This window comes from Loa loa, assembly GCF_000183805.2.
Source record: "Loa loa unplaced genomic scaffold supercont3.45, whole genome shotgun sequence".
NCBI classification, from domain to species: Eukaryota; Metazoa; Nematoda; class Chromadorea; order Rhabditida; family Onchocercidae; genus Loa; species Loa loa.
In genome coordinates this window covers 135356-150920 of record NW_018108225.1, presented here as the reverse complement: position 1 = coordinate 150920, position 15565 = coordinate 135356, and the positions used below count along the sequence as shown (strand labels likewise).

At 33.5% G+C, this 15565-nt stretch overlaps 1 protein-coding gene across 1 annotated transcript; it reads right to left on the bottom strand.

Annotated features, from left to right (window-relative positions):
- Positions 1-2537: 2537 nt before the first annotated feature.
- On the bottom strand, positions 2538-13446 carry LOAG_07187 (CAMK protein kinase; the record flags this gene model as incomplete). The annotated part of the gene is made up of 24 exons (XM_020447362.1): positions 2538-2715; positions 2841-2996; positions 3204-3434; positions 3587-3730; positions 3960-4153; positions 4373-4587; positions 4878-5054; positions 5288-5419; positions 5517-5646; positions 5726-5880; positions 6003-6151; positions 6274-6431; positions 6806-6913; positions 7117-7296; positions 7493-7590; positions 7755-7845; positions 8494-8640; positions 9501-9650; positions 10243-10479; positions 11027-11083; positions 11771-11888; positions 12015-12167; positions 12284-12415; positions 13202-13446. 24 exons carry the CDS (start codon positions 13444-13446, stop codon positions 2538-2540), a joined length of 3735 nt encoding a protein of 1244 aa, XP_020302398.1.
- Positions 13447-15565: the final 2119 nt, after the last annotated feature.

Sequence of the window (15565 nt, the reverse complement as noted above, 5' to 3'; positions counted from 1 at the left end):
GTCCTCCTCTCTCTCTCTCTCTCTCCCTCTCCCTCTCTTCCGCTCTCTTATAATCCAACTTAGAAAAAATATCTTGACGAACTGCCAACAAGCGGCAAAAAATAACAGGAGAAGGTAAGAGAAGTTTTCCAAATTCCACTTTTTTTTTTATAGGAAATGTCCGATTCATTCAGGCAAAATAGAAGAAAGAAAGAAAGACGATGAAAGAGAAAATTTTTGTTGCGAAGAAATCCATCGCTTTACTGGGATTCTTCCCACTGGTGATTTGGATTTCAGAAAAATTACCGCCTAAGGCGCAAATGGGTTGGAGGATGAATTTAGCTATCAATTTTTTTCATTCCTCATTTCATCGAAACACAGCTAGTAGTGCTTAACTATGGAAGCAGTTTGGAAATCGTTATAATAAATAATGGAACTTTATGATGTGAAGTAAGAATCAGTACGCTTATTTTTCACAATGACAGTAATTACAAATAAACAGCTGATTATTCCGATAACACTATCAACATGTTACAGTGGCAGAAATTGATTTTCCTTATGATTAATACAAGAATGGATTTGGTGAAGATAGCAGAAATGATAATCACTGACAACTATTTTGTGTTGGTGACGTTAATATGAGAAAGTTTTGGGTGATAAAAATCTTACCATAACTAATTATGTTGACATTGTTGCTGTGAATAACTTTTGACTAGCCTTTTAGTGATGAAAGAGAATTTGTAAAACAGAAAAAAGGCAATCAAACATAATCCAAAGATGTTTTCTGTCATTACATATCCTATGATGATATATCCCAGACTGATTTCTAATATTTTCTTAATCTATCGATCGATGATGATCATATAACTGGCTGCTAATATTGGTCTTCTCTGTTTCAACTGTTAAGCTGAATCATGCTATCTTTGCATCCTGTAAGTCACTTGCTATATTTCAGACCCCTTGATTTTTATAAGTGATTAAGTAATTAGAGTAATTTTTGTGCTTGCAAATAAATAATTAGATTAGATTTATAAGTGATTAGAAGGTATCCTCTGGATCTCTTTGACTCATGGATTCGGTCCTAACATGTCTGTCAGGTTCAGCATTTCCTCATGGCTCGTAGAAGGTAAAATATCCAAATCAATACCTAATCTAAGAACACATATCTCAGAAAGATTTGAAAGTGGTATGAATGCTCAATTAGCAAAAATTATATTAGATTTCAAGACACCTAAATTGCCTGCAAGTAATTTAGGAAATAGTGTCACAGTCATCTTTCATAAAATAATCTAATCAATGCCGAACAGCAAGTTACATCGGATGACCCAGCAGGTCATCATAAATTTTCAATGTTTTTTTCTTTCAATCAAATGATTGGCTAATTTTTCAAACTCGTTTACTCACTAGATGAAACCTTATAATTTCTTCGTTTTTTTTCCTTTTTTTAGAGAAAATACCAATGCTCTTTATGCAAATGAATTAATCTGCGAAGTGGAAAAATTATCCGAAAGCTTCCGATGAATGGATTTAATAAACGAAACGGTAACTTGGTCTCCTACGTAATAATGAGCAATGGTTGATTGAGATAGAATGATTTCATAACTAGAAACAACTGAGTTGAGTATCCAGTAATATCTGTCTTATAGTTTCCTTCGCCATCTCGCCACTATTCTCTTGAAGAATTTCGGGTAAAATTTGTATGTCCTACAAAAAATAATGATAATTCCCTGTGAAACTAAACATTTTGATGTGATTTTGATCAAGTCTAGGCTCAATTGTTTTCATCGTATCCCATATACATTGCCAATTTTGAGATCAATGTATGTAAGGAAGCAAATATTTAAAATTTTCATGAAAGACTTATCGTATTTGTTGAATGTTTGTTTACTCTGTAGAAACAATAATTTTCGCACTACAGCTAGACTTTATTAACAAATAACGAGGGCGCATTCGTTTCTCCAACCAAGACAATAAAAATTCAGTTTTCGAGCAATGCAAAAATGTTTTGGAAATAAGTAAAGAAGAAAACAAGAAATAGTTGAAACCAAACTGACATATGAAGCAGTACGAAAGATCAATGATGAATAAGATTAGACAACAATTATGCGATATGATCCATTTTTTATGTTTCCTTTCTCATGACATGGTCGATTGAATTCTGAATTCTGCAAAAGATCTACTGCTACCAATCAGTTAAGACATCCACTAATAATCTACGGATGATTGATAGAATATGAAAGTTATTTTAATTCTAATACGAATTTTTCAACCGATTTTTTTCTTGAAACAGTATTATCTATTTTCACTGGCAAGTTCGTAAATACCGATACAGAAGCAAATCTCAAAAAGTGAAGTAAAATATTAGCAAATAACGCAGTGGAAATCTCAGAAATACTTTTCCTGAAATGATAGAAGTCCGGATAGTTCCATAGGATGCATAATATATATAATGCCAAATCAAGAGCTTAATGATTTTATAATTCAAGAATCTATCAAGTTTTAAAGTGAACACAATTTTTTCGATTGCACAATGTTAGAGAAAATTTTTAGATCTCCAATTAATGGTGCACTAAATGGGTCATCGGTGGCGGGTTGTCTTTAGTATGACTGGCCGTCAAGATGGCCGTTCTTCGAAGTCGACTACTTGGGTAGTTGACTACTTCACGTCGACGTATCATTACTGCATCCATACTGAGCCAACGATGTGTTAGTGCTTCATCAGTCCGCATACGTCTCCTGGAACTCATATTCAAATTTAAGATTAAAAAGCTGAATATTTATTCATAATTAACTAAGAGAGAGAAGTGAGAGCTAAACAAGAATATGAAGTAAGATCAGGCCAACTCAAAGATATAACTTACATCGGATCCTTCTTCAGTGCCCAAGTTACGAATTTCAACGATTCCTCCGTTGCTTGTACTTGGATCAAATTTGGATTGCATTTCTGATAAATAGTATTTTCCTTAATTTCATCGTCCGAATCATCTGTTGAAGCAAATGGATGGAATCCACTCAGTCTGAATTAATTTATCCTTACATACATACATCAACACACAACGTTTGGGCGTAAAGGCGACAGACTATTTTTAAGTTTCGCTTTTCAACTTACTTTTCAAAAGCATTCTCTGCTCTCTCAAAGTTTGGTTTTCCGTAAAGAATACACATGAATTTTTGCATTTGTCGTTGTTTGAGAAGAAGAAAATCCGATATAAACGTTTACTTACAAGCAGAAAGTAATCACACCAAGACTCCAAATATCTGTCTGAGCTGTGATAGGAGTTTTTTTCCCGTCTGTACGGAGTATTTCTGGTGAAGTCCAGTACAGGTTTGGTTTTAATGGTTGTTTAATTTCATGACCAATATTTTGCGCTGAAGCAAAGTCGGTAAGTTTAATTTGCCAAGATTGACGGGATGCGAACAAAACATTGGTTGCTTGTACATCCATATGCACGTAACTGAAAATAACGCTACCTGTTCACTTATGTTCGTGCAATATGTTCACATTTGAGTAAATAAAGTAATTAATCTAAATAACTGTACTATAAAGCATTATAAAATACCATTTATGTCACATTCCATTTTAAAAATTTAAGCAGTAAAGCTCTACCCTTTGAAATGAATCCAGTGAAGAGCGGATGCTATTTGTACTACAACTCTACTTATCTGCTCCTCATTATAATTATCACGACATGTAAATCGTTCAAAAATATCATCCTGATATCGTTCCACAAACAGAAACAATAGATCACTCCTAAAATTAAATAAGGACAACACTATTTTAGAATTTAAAATGTTACTGCAAAGAGTTTTTTTTCTTCTTTTACGAAATTTGATCAGATAATCTGATCACTCGATTGCTTATTAAGACCATGAAATAATCTAAAAATTAGTCATGTGTAGATTATTTCTAATTATTAATTCGCCGCTTAGGAAATTTAACAAGTAAATTCTTGATTAAATGAAGAATTTCAACACCCTACCGCTGATAAGCCGCTATCAGATGGGCAATATTCTCTTGTTGACAATCCTTCATGGCTTCGAATTCGATGGTGCCATTAGCACCTTCAACGCTAATATTCCGAATTTTGGCCATACAGTCAGCGTCTGACTCTCGAAACGTATCGATGGCAAATGCAATTTCCCCGAATCGACCACGAGGTATCGGAGTAATGAGCTAAACTTTACATTTTTTTTTAAAAAAATTTTGAGTTCCAAATTCTGAATTCAAATTTTCCAAATAAAAATACATTCAAGCAACGCAGATCAGAATTATGATCAGTTTATAAGAACTAATCATCTTAGCTTTTAATTTTTTAATACTTTTACTGGATTTTTACTGAAACAGAATCCAACTACCGGAATACGAGCAAAAAACAGCAAAATCAATAACTACCCGAAAGCGTTTCTGTGGATCTTCTGAAGTATTCAAGGTTAAAATCTGAGTTTGTTCTTTTGAAGTAATTTCTTCTGCTTCAGTCTTTTCTTCATCCTCCTCAGTAATCTCACCAAGCTTCTTAGACTTTGAAATTAGCCGTGTCTGCGGTGGTTTCGAAATGACACACAAACGACACTGACCTTGAAGTTTTTCAACTTGTAGTTTTGGTGAACCTGAAAATGAGCGATGAAATACGGATATCCATAAAAGAGTTATTGAGATAGCCAAGACTGGAGATGATTGATTCAAAGACTTCTTTATAGGAACTCTTTTATATATCCACTCGAATAAATATCATCTGTTAATTACCATATCTATTGAGATCACTTCTAAGCATTACTTTTACGCATGTAAGCTCAGCTTACACCACTACTTTACTGATCTAAAATCTTGAATTTTATAAGGAATTTCGTCAGGATGAGCTTTGGTCTCTAATAAAATTAATATATCGACTAAAATAAACCTTTAGGATGTGTTTGTATGATTCGAGATGTCAATGATGGAATACCCCAACCGAATTCATTTTTAGCGATCACTCGGAATTGATAGATGCCTTGTGGTGTTAAGTGTCGAACGATCGCTGCTTCATCTTCGATTTTATCCGAAATAAGACGCCATTCCGAGAAATGATCATTTTCTCCTGAATAAAAAGAACATGAAATTTCTTAATTTAAAAATTAAGCCAGGATTAAATTCAAAACCTTTGAAGATTTGAAGATTAATAGAAGTTTAAACCGCAAATTATAGATTCAATTCAAATCGAAGGTTGAAATTTTGATAACAAAGAATTTGTCCATCCCTAAGTTAGGTCTTTTATGCTTCATCATTCTTAAATTCTCCCATATATTTTAGAGTAACGAGAACAATAGCTACCTGCAGGTCGAACTTCCAATTTATACATAAAACATTCCAGACAATGGCTCATCTGCGGTGGTTCCCAGGTAATGAACACTTCCGTGTCCGATGAAAGCTCGATATCAGGTCGACCGGGTGGCGCCGGTGTATCTAAGACAGAGGGATAATTTTCGCTTATGTATTTAAACACACAGCTCTGATTGCACATGCTAGATTGAAAAATCAGGTTTCAGACGGATCAAACAACCTCCTGCAATTAGTCGAGCAATGGTCCTATCAATACCATGTTCGTTGGACGCAATACAAGAGTATTCACCAAGATCGGTTATGTCAGTCATTTGGATTACTAGTTGACAGTGACTGTTCTCATAAAATATCTGAAATAAAAGTAATAAAACAATGAATACATAATCAACCATTTAAAGTAAAGAATTACAGAAGTTAAAATTTGCAAACCTTATGTTTGTGGTCATCCACAACAAGACTTCCATTAAAAAACCATTCAACAGTTGGTTGTGGATTACCAACCACTGCACATTTAAATATCACTGTGCATTTGTTTCCCACAAATGCTACATCCTTTAATCGGTTCCGGAAAATAGCACCGAAGGCTAGAAAAATGAAAAGTTTTCCTATCTATTTTGAAGATATGCCTTTCAAGTAAGTGACAAAAGTATATATATATATAAATGTCAAAAACTGGAATTAAAAATTTTTAAAAATAATTTTTTACTTCCATTTTCTCTGGAAGCTGCCGGTACTGCTTTGCTGATATCACTGCGAATACGTCTTATAGCACCAAGATGAGATCCACGCATACTGCGTTCCAAATTCTCCACTGATTTCGCGATATTTTCATCCTCACGCATTAAATCAGTGAATCTGAAGAAGCTGTGAATGAATCACATAACCACATAAATTCTCAAATAATCATTTTGACTTGATAGAAATTGACATCAAAAAATTAAATTCAGAAAAAAAAGGGAAATAAGACTACACCGCACCTCCTCCTTTCCCTTACAGTAATATCTTGATTTCGATAACCGAGATATCCTTGATTTACCAATGGTGCACCATCACCCCATAACTCCCGTCGGTAATCACGGACACGTGCATTGAAGCCTGCACCACGTGTTGCAAGTAAAAGTGTTTCGGGACCAATCTGGGGCATTAGCAATTGATTAGTAAAAGCGTTTTCCGGTTAATTCTACGACATGTAACCGAAATATAATTCCTTTTCTTTGAGATATTAAAAATTATTTGAGATCCACAATTTTGTTTCAAACTATCTCAAAAGTACCACAAGAACCGTAAAACAAGTATTCGGATGAATTTCCGGAAGGAATCTCAAATTTAACAACAGTATAAACTCAAGAAAAATAGGTATTTGGCATGAAAAAAATGTAATTTCCAAACACTCATCGATAAAATTTGTGTAAGGTGAGAAGACATTTCCCGAACTTTAAAAACTATATCAGGAATTATTCTGTTTCTCCAGCATTAATCATCCGAATTAAAGATTTTAGCAGCAGTTACCTGATATCGACTTTCCCATGGAAACTCATCCTCATCGGTGTCCGGCTTTCTAAAGTCGATCTCCTCATCATAAACGTTCCTTGGACGTAACCGTTCCATTTCTTCACGCTGTAATTCTCTTGGATTCCAAATTTATAACTTTATTGGTTACATAATAAAACAGGAAAAACCTCCTCGAATGTTTGAATGCCTATGCTCAATGTCCGTGAAAAGCGATTGATAAGCTTACGTCTAAATACAGAATTTACATTAATCTTAAATGGTGATGTACCAATCGATAGGTTATCATTGATCATATAATGAAAGCTTACCTCTTCCTTTCTCTTTTTTTTCGCCTTCTCAATTTCATTCATAAAATTTTCAAATTCGTCTTCATGCGTCCTTTCATTAGCCCTCTGCTTTTCAGGCCTTTTTTCTATTTCAAGAATTTCTGGTGTCGATATCGCGATTTCAGCAATCCCCTTTGTCCCTTGCTTGGTAGCAATTACTACCTAACAAAGATTCTTTATAAAATTTACATAAATTTTAACTTATAATAGGAAATAAATGGAATTAAACGAGGGAAGAATAATTTCATTTAAGTAAATAAATGAAATAACATTGAAGAAAAGTTTACTGACTTTAACTAAATCAATAATTATCAAGATTTGAAATTGTAGTTTTTGATTAAAAATAAGCGAGACTTACTCCCATGGTATATTCTTTTATCGGTGATAGCAGTACAGGACTTTTTGTGCCCGGCAACGATGGCAAGCTGAGTGGACTTCGTGTATCCGACAGTACATCTGAAATTTTACTCTTATGATTTTAAAACGTAGAAAATGCAATACAACAGCCTTATAGATCACCCCTTCATTTCTGTTTTCTTGTCCCCATCTGATCCTGCCTACCTCAAATCCTCCGGTAATAAATATTTAATTGTTCGAATTTGTATTTCGCATAAAAATACCTTCAAGTACTAAAGGATGATGCTCGAGTCCTTCGAGGAAAAGCGGTGCTCCAGGCGGGATACTCGGATCTAACTGTATTGGATGTCGATACTAAAATTTTATTGAATGTTAAAAATCTAATTTTTCTCGTTAATCATCAGGTCTCATTGTCGCTGACTCTAAAATGCTAGTGAGTGGTGAATTCGGGAGTGTTAATGGTTGAAAGATATTAAAATTTATCAGACTGCAAAACCAGTAGCTCAGTAACCATCTGATTGGGAAAGTTTTAAAAGTAAACTGGCGGAATAAGTAGCGTTTTTTTATACCACAATATCAACAATAGGAATATTAACTTTCAAATATATCATACCCCCCCCCCCCCCCCCATTTCCCTTTACAATCTTCATATTTCTCTTGTCGAACTGCCACAACAACCTTCCACTCAAACTGGTTTCTTTTTTAAAATCTTAAAATTAGGAAATCTTTCTATTTAATTTCCCGATGGAACTCAACATTCGATCCAGGATACTGTTAGAATATTTCTTCGTCCATGTACCTCCCGGATCCGCTCTTTAGAATTTTTGTACAGTCTTTGGTTACCCAGACAGAAATCCGTTACTTCTCAAAACGTTCGAATTCGTCGTGTAAGGTACAGGAAAAGAATTATTACGTCCTCTCGGTATCGTAAACTAAGGTAAATCGTGCTCCATCACAACGATCTATCATGCATACCTCAAACACTAAATAAAACAGAAATACCACATCAATATTAGAATAACATTCCGGAAGCGATGTGCCGGCACTTCCTGTTCCAACTGGTGAAGCAGCTGGTGTACCATCCAATGAAAACCCTTCCACTTGTGGAGTAGATGACTTACTATGACTTTTCGTTTGTCTCATTTGTCTCTAATAAAAAAAAAAAAATGTATGATGACAGAAAAGCTAATATGACCAAAAAACAGATAGTAAATTTCACATAATTTGCAATACAATTTCTTCCCACATGAAGTATTTTTTGAAAATTGGAAAAATCGGTTTTCGAGACTGAAAAAGTTTTGAGAGTTCCAATTTTCTTTAAGAAAACATTTAAAGTTCAAATATAATTACAAATATTTTACACCGTTTTTCAGCATCAGAAATCTTAAAAAATTAATTGCTATAATAGAAGACGAAAAAGGAATAGTTCTTGTTTTGAAGTAGTTCGTAAGTTAGGGTAGAGGAAAACAGAAAAGCTGCTTTGGAGTAAAGTGGAGAAAAGTGAAAAACGAAAGGTAAAGTTGGTTAAATATCTTTTTAAAAAATTTGTTCAAAGTAACAAATTGATAACCCGATAATATCCGCTTTCTCACTGATCAAAAAGATGTTTGATAAATTTAAATAAGATTGGAGTTATTTGGCGATAAATTCCTTTAGTTCTTTTAGGAATAGTTCCTAAAAGTCTTATCATTTAGAAGTTTAAGAATAAGAAAATGACGCAGGAAAACTGCTGATTAGACATATTTCGGGGATGGTGAAAGCAAACTAGCGTTAATATTTAATAATTCTTAAAGCGCTAAAATTTACTTCTTTGTCCTTGGCTATGGAAGAATGATAAGACGAGAAGAATAAACGGCCAAAAGCCATCAGAATACCTGATGATTTTTTTTTTTCAAAAAATATCTTTCCTGCAATGTTATGCTTTGGTGGAAATTTTTATGACATGGAACAAGACAAATACATTCACAAGCATTGGTTTATTCCCTAATTATAAATGGAAATCATCTCACCTCAGATATTTTATGCGTTGATTCTGGTTCATCATGTGAAACTACTGAACCAGTTATTGATGTTTCTTCGGAAATGTCTGATAAAATCCGATTTGCAATTTCTTCCTCAATTTCACGATGCTCTCCGTGAACGAGCTCTAAAGGTAACATCTGAAATGGATAAATATTAAGGGAAGGTAGAGGTTTACAGGAATTCAAAAATTTGATTAATTCTTCGGCTTCTTAAGCCAAACAGCATGATGTAGAAACAGGAAAGAGATGGTCATTGTTCCTGTTTTCATTCTACAGGAGAGGACTTTTTTTTAAAGCAGGAGGACGGATTGGCTTCTTCTAGGAGGATTCTATTCCTTTCGTCTCTCTCTCTCTCTCTCTCTCTCGACAATTAGGGATCCGAGAAGAGAAAATCTATTTAAATATTGAAAAAGGTCTTCAAAATTAAATCGTCTTCTGCAAGCCTAAGAGAGTAGATGTTACCTGAATATGAATGTATTTTATTAGTTTTAACACATCAAATATAAGTCATTGTTTGTAAAGGTTTTTGTAACAGTTAAGAATCTGGAGAAGAGTTCTGCTAGGTCTGAACAAGAATCAATTTGTGGCCCAAAAGATTCAGGTTACAAAGTAATAATAACACTTGAATTCTATCTTTTTCCCACTTCACTGTATTTCCAAATCTCTCAATTTCTGTCCCGTCTTCGCTTTAAAAGTTGAGAGCTTCAGGTAAATTTTGCAAAATTCTTACCGGGTGATCGGAAAAATCTGCCGAAACCTGCGATTTTTGCTGCAATAGCCTTCGAGATCTTATTTCATCCATCTTCTGTGGTTGCAGATGTCGCTTCGATGTACTTTCGCAGATAACATCACGTGGTGAAACATGATCTTTGATTCGTAAATAATCGTAAATATCGTAGGGCTCACTATGAGCTAAACCTTGCATATGTTGCGGCAAATTTGAACCAACCAGATTTAAATTGGGAGCCTAGAAAATTTGGAAACTTTTGAAAAACAATTCATTATGTATATTTTAAAAAGACATGCAATTAGTCTAAAATTTTGTGATAGGAACTCGAAAAAACGTCAAGAGATGAAATTTCAGCAGTTGTTTACAAAACAAATACTAAAAAATTTTACACATCATCACCTCAAAATGTTTTCAAGTTAAGGTAGTGGAAATGTAGTCAAGAGAATAAAGATTAAATTTCATTTCAAGAAGGATAAAAAAAACTTCGAACTGGGACGACTTAAAATTTTGATCTTTTTTTTTTAAAAAACAGCTTCAACTTTGAAAAATAATTCAAATGCTTAAGATAAAAAAGAAATGTCTTTAGATAAAAAAGAAAGAAAAAAAGAAAGGAGAAAGAAACTAAAAGTGTTTCTTGCAACCAACAATTTTTTTCGTCTACAAAATCAAATATTACGTGGGTGGGGAAATTATCACAACTCTTATTAATACAATCAGTTAATTCCACTTCGTGATAATCGCGATAATTTCTATACTGACAGGTAAGAAACATTGTTTGACTAACCTGTACAATACTCATTAATTGATCGGATGGAGTTTGCTGAACGAATACCCGCCTTTCCTGAATTATTTATCAAAAATATTCTAATATCGAAGCGCCAATTAATTAGTGCTATCAGAAAGTAATCATATCATTTTTTAACATTAATATGCATCTTCTCCACGCATACCCCTTATCGCGAGAGAGAGGTTGTAAAGTATGCAGGAGATGGTTAAACCTTCGGTGGGTCTCTCATACCAGACAGGTCTCAGTTGAAGGATCACGGGTAAGATGGGCTTATTACCCTCCCGCTAACCATGCTAGTAAAAGGACAACTCTAACTCTTAACCCGGGCAGATGGAATCCTTCTAGCCCTGTAAAGTCTCCAATTGAAAAGAAGAATACTCTGATACAGTCTCTCGTCTGAGAACTTCACTGTCACCGTCCTAACTCATTAGGTCTTGGTAGATGAACCTTAAAAGTAAAGGTAGGGCCAGTTCTGCGCACACTGTACTTCACCTACAAAATCCACCGAGGAGGTTATTCTAACCTCATTCAATATATAGCTTTTGCAGCAAGCGTGGGCAGAGCCCTTCCCAAGCTTTCGTTCGCAGAAGTCTAGCCATGATGATATAATGATTGATGATTGATGATGATAATTGATGATGATGATGACATATCTAATACTAATTAGAAGATTTCTAGGGACATTTAACATTCAAATTGCTTATTAAATCATTTTTATGATCGATTATTTTAAAAAGTTACCAGCCATTTGTGCTTATATTTGAATTCTCGCAAACATTCCGACGTTACTGGAGCATTTTCCAAGAATTCTTTCGAAAGCCACGGATGACGCAGCGCTTGGTCAACATTTAGACGACCACTGCAAAGATCATGTTGATAGATCAATCAATCAATGAAATGAGTTAATACAGTTGATACAAAGTTAGTGAGTAAATAAAACCACTGTAAAATTATATAGTTCTTCTAAAAGTCATAGACACAATACCATGGATCAAGAACTAGCAGTTTCGAAATAAAATCTTTGGCATCACTGGAAATTTGGTTGAATTCTTCAGTATCAAGTGTATAGTTGCCTAGGATAACATTTCGCACCGTTTCCGTATCATTGTCACCAAGGAATGGCGAAATGCCGGAGAGCCTGAAAAGATATTAAATGTGATCTATATTACCAAAAAGAAGCTAACCGTATTAGATTATTGACTCGGATATTACCAAAAAAAAGAGTAAACTATAAATATTATTGATCAAACTTACAAAACATAAGTGAGAGTACCGATACTCCATAAATCAGAAGCAAGTGTAACCGGAATACCGGCTGCAATTTCTGGTGAAACAAATTCCGGGCTGCCCATTATGTTGGCTATAACTTTACCACGTATCAACCGCCTGGAATTTATGACATTTACTTGGCAAAATAAAAGCAGTAAATATTATACGTTAAATCCTTTTACAAGCACTTGTAATAAGCGACACAGAAATATAGACCTTAAGAAGATAAAATAACTTCTTTCTTTTTCAGTTTAAAATGTTTTCCATTAAAAATTTTCTAGAAAAAATAATAAATTGAATTCCTTTGAACGATATATTCCATAATTCCTTTCGTGTTCCAACTGATACTGATATTTCTACTTTCTAGTAAATGATTTCTAGTTATTTCGAAACAGCTAATACTTCAGCTGATTATTTATTACCGTATCCTACAACATCAGTCTTTCAGTTGGATTGGTGCACATTGAAACGATCACTTCTGCGACAGAAATATCTGATAAGCTGATGATAGAAAATTCTGGCCACTATTAGTATAAGTATGCTACTATTACCAATGTAAAAGTTAAGAAAAGAATTTAATTAACATCATTTTTACCGTTAGAGAAACAAATAAAAGGGAATATATGGTACGAGACTGGTTTAAAAAAAAGTTCGATCTGTGGAAGATATGACTTTTAAAGAAAATATTTATTTTCTAATTTTACAATATCCGACAGACAGCATCCCATTATATTGAATCATTTAGTTGATATGGCACATATTTAATAATTGGAATTCTTTAAAGTATCGAAAGTGAATTTTGAATTAGCTCCCGTGGACCCAAAAATATCAACTTTTAAAAGTCATAAATATTTTATTTTCTGAAAAATGTCTCAAAAATAAAATTAATTTTCAAAACTCTACCTGCTTTGGCCAAAATCAGCCAGCTGAAGATGATCATCTTGTAAAAGAATTACTTCAGGTCTGATATCCAAGTGAGCAATCTTCCTGTCGTGCATGCATTTCAGTGCACATAATAACTGCTTCATAAATATTTGCACGTGTCGTTCGCCAGCAACATGATCTGTTTTTTTTGCTGGGCTCGAAATTAACGAATCCAACAATGAACGATTCGCACTTAAATTACAATCTAGTTGCAGTGAAACCATTTCTGCATGGCTGATACTACTAGAAACTGGAAATAATATAAAGAAGGTAGAGACAATAATTCAAACAAGAGGTAATTCAAACTTAATAATCCAAGGTTGCATTCAAACTAATTAAATCAATTAATAACTTGCAAACTTCATTGTACGAATCTTTCATATTATATTGAGCAATTGGAATGCCTTAATTTAGGATAGTCTTGTAGAGAATAAGAATGGATTGGAGATCTTCTTTGGAGATTAATGACATTTACAGAAATGCTAAGAGCTTAAAAAGGGCATTTCTATACAATCCAACAAGGTGTCAAACATTATTAGTCACTTGTCGGATAACAAAGATGTAATGAGATTATGATAATAATAAAAGTAACATCAGCGCAGTTATTATAAGGATAAATGAAAGTAATGATAACAATGATAAATATGGGATAGTAAGTGTCGAATATCCATTACAATTAGAAATGAATAAATTATTAGAATATGAAGATATAGAAGAATGCAATTCATCAAGAATCTTTTAGGATTCGTCTAGATGAGAACAATTTTTTGCTTACATATAGTATGGTGGACAGAAAAAGGTGACTTTGTATTTTATCCGAATTTTTTGCATTTAGATATTATGAAACAAAGTAACAAAAAACTATCATTATTTACAAAACACATTTTTATGATAAAGCAAGGATTCCCGTACTATTGGATAGAAGAGAGACCAGAAGATTGGAAGATTAAAGAAGATAAAGGGCGAGGAAAGTTTTGGAGGGTGGAGAGGTGATTTGACAAATAAGTTGATTATAATGGCATTAGGAACGGAATTTTGATTCACATCAAAAGGATTCAATGTGCAATACCGAAAAGAGAGGTCAATTAATAGGTAAGAGAATAGATGGAAATGTATTTTTCGAAATTGTAAAAATGAACACAATACTGAATTGATGGATTCAGTTGAGTGATTTGTCAATCTTTCATGCTTGAAATATTTTTCGACGATATCGAAAATTCATCACAATTCTAACAGATAATGACAGATTATTTTTAGCTATTGGTAACCACTGGTCCTTTCACCTGACCATCTGAAAACTTCACTTTGGTGACCAAAGTCAAGTAATATCAAGTAATATATTTGTTTTGACCAAAAGATTTACCAAAAGGATTCGCGAACCATTGCGACCATAGAGATGTAGTGGTTGTACAGGATGTGTCAATGGATAACTATCAACAGCAACAACAACAACAACATCCGTAATAGCAACGAGATCCAGAGATCAGTTATGCCAGTGTAAGACGTCTATTTCAAGCCAAACATTTTTAGGGACAGGAAATGAAAAATACGGAACAGCAAACAGGAACATTACTATCAACTAATTCCATTTTATTACTGCTCGTCTAATTGACCAAAATAACATCTAGCACCTCATCCTCCTCCCGCTTTCTACCTCCATTCCCGATCTCTCAAACATTTGGAAGTTTGAATGATAGAAATGCATACACTTCCTGCATTGAATGTTTGAAAGAGTAAAGCAAGAAGTATGTGCGAAGATAATCTTTTAATTAATTCATATTTCTTATGGGATGCAGAAAATTTATCAAATAGTTTTAAAAAGATTTTCGTAGTCATTGGGTAAGGATGAATCATTGATTGGAAAAAGATGAATCACTGGTGCACTTATACTGACTATTCGAAAATTCCTCTAAACTTGCATTTTCTATGCTATCAGTGGAAATATCCGTTTAATAGAAGAAAAGATACTGATTGAGGGCGCTATTGTAATATCGGCCAACAAATTTGATACTGTAAAGGATAGAGTTATATCATAAAATGGGAATTAATGCTTAAATTTCAAACAATTTTTTTTCTTAAACTTAAATTTTTCTCAAGTTTTTTAAATACTTGTTCATGTATTCAAGTAATTTTTGTATGTAGAATTGTTTAGAATTTCGAATTTCACCGATTGAAGCAAATTAATTACCTGCGCCCACCTCTCTAAGATTTTCGAAACTAATTAAACTGATAATAATTTAGTCTCAATAATTCTTAAGGCAAACTATCAAGCATAAGAACATTCGCAATCATATATATATATATATATATATATATATATATATATATATATATATATATATC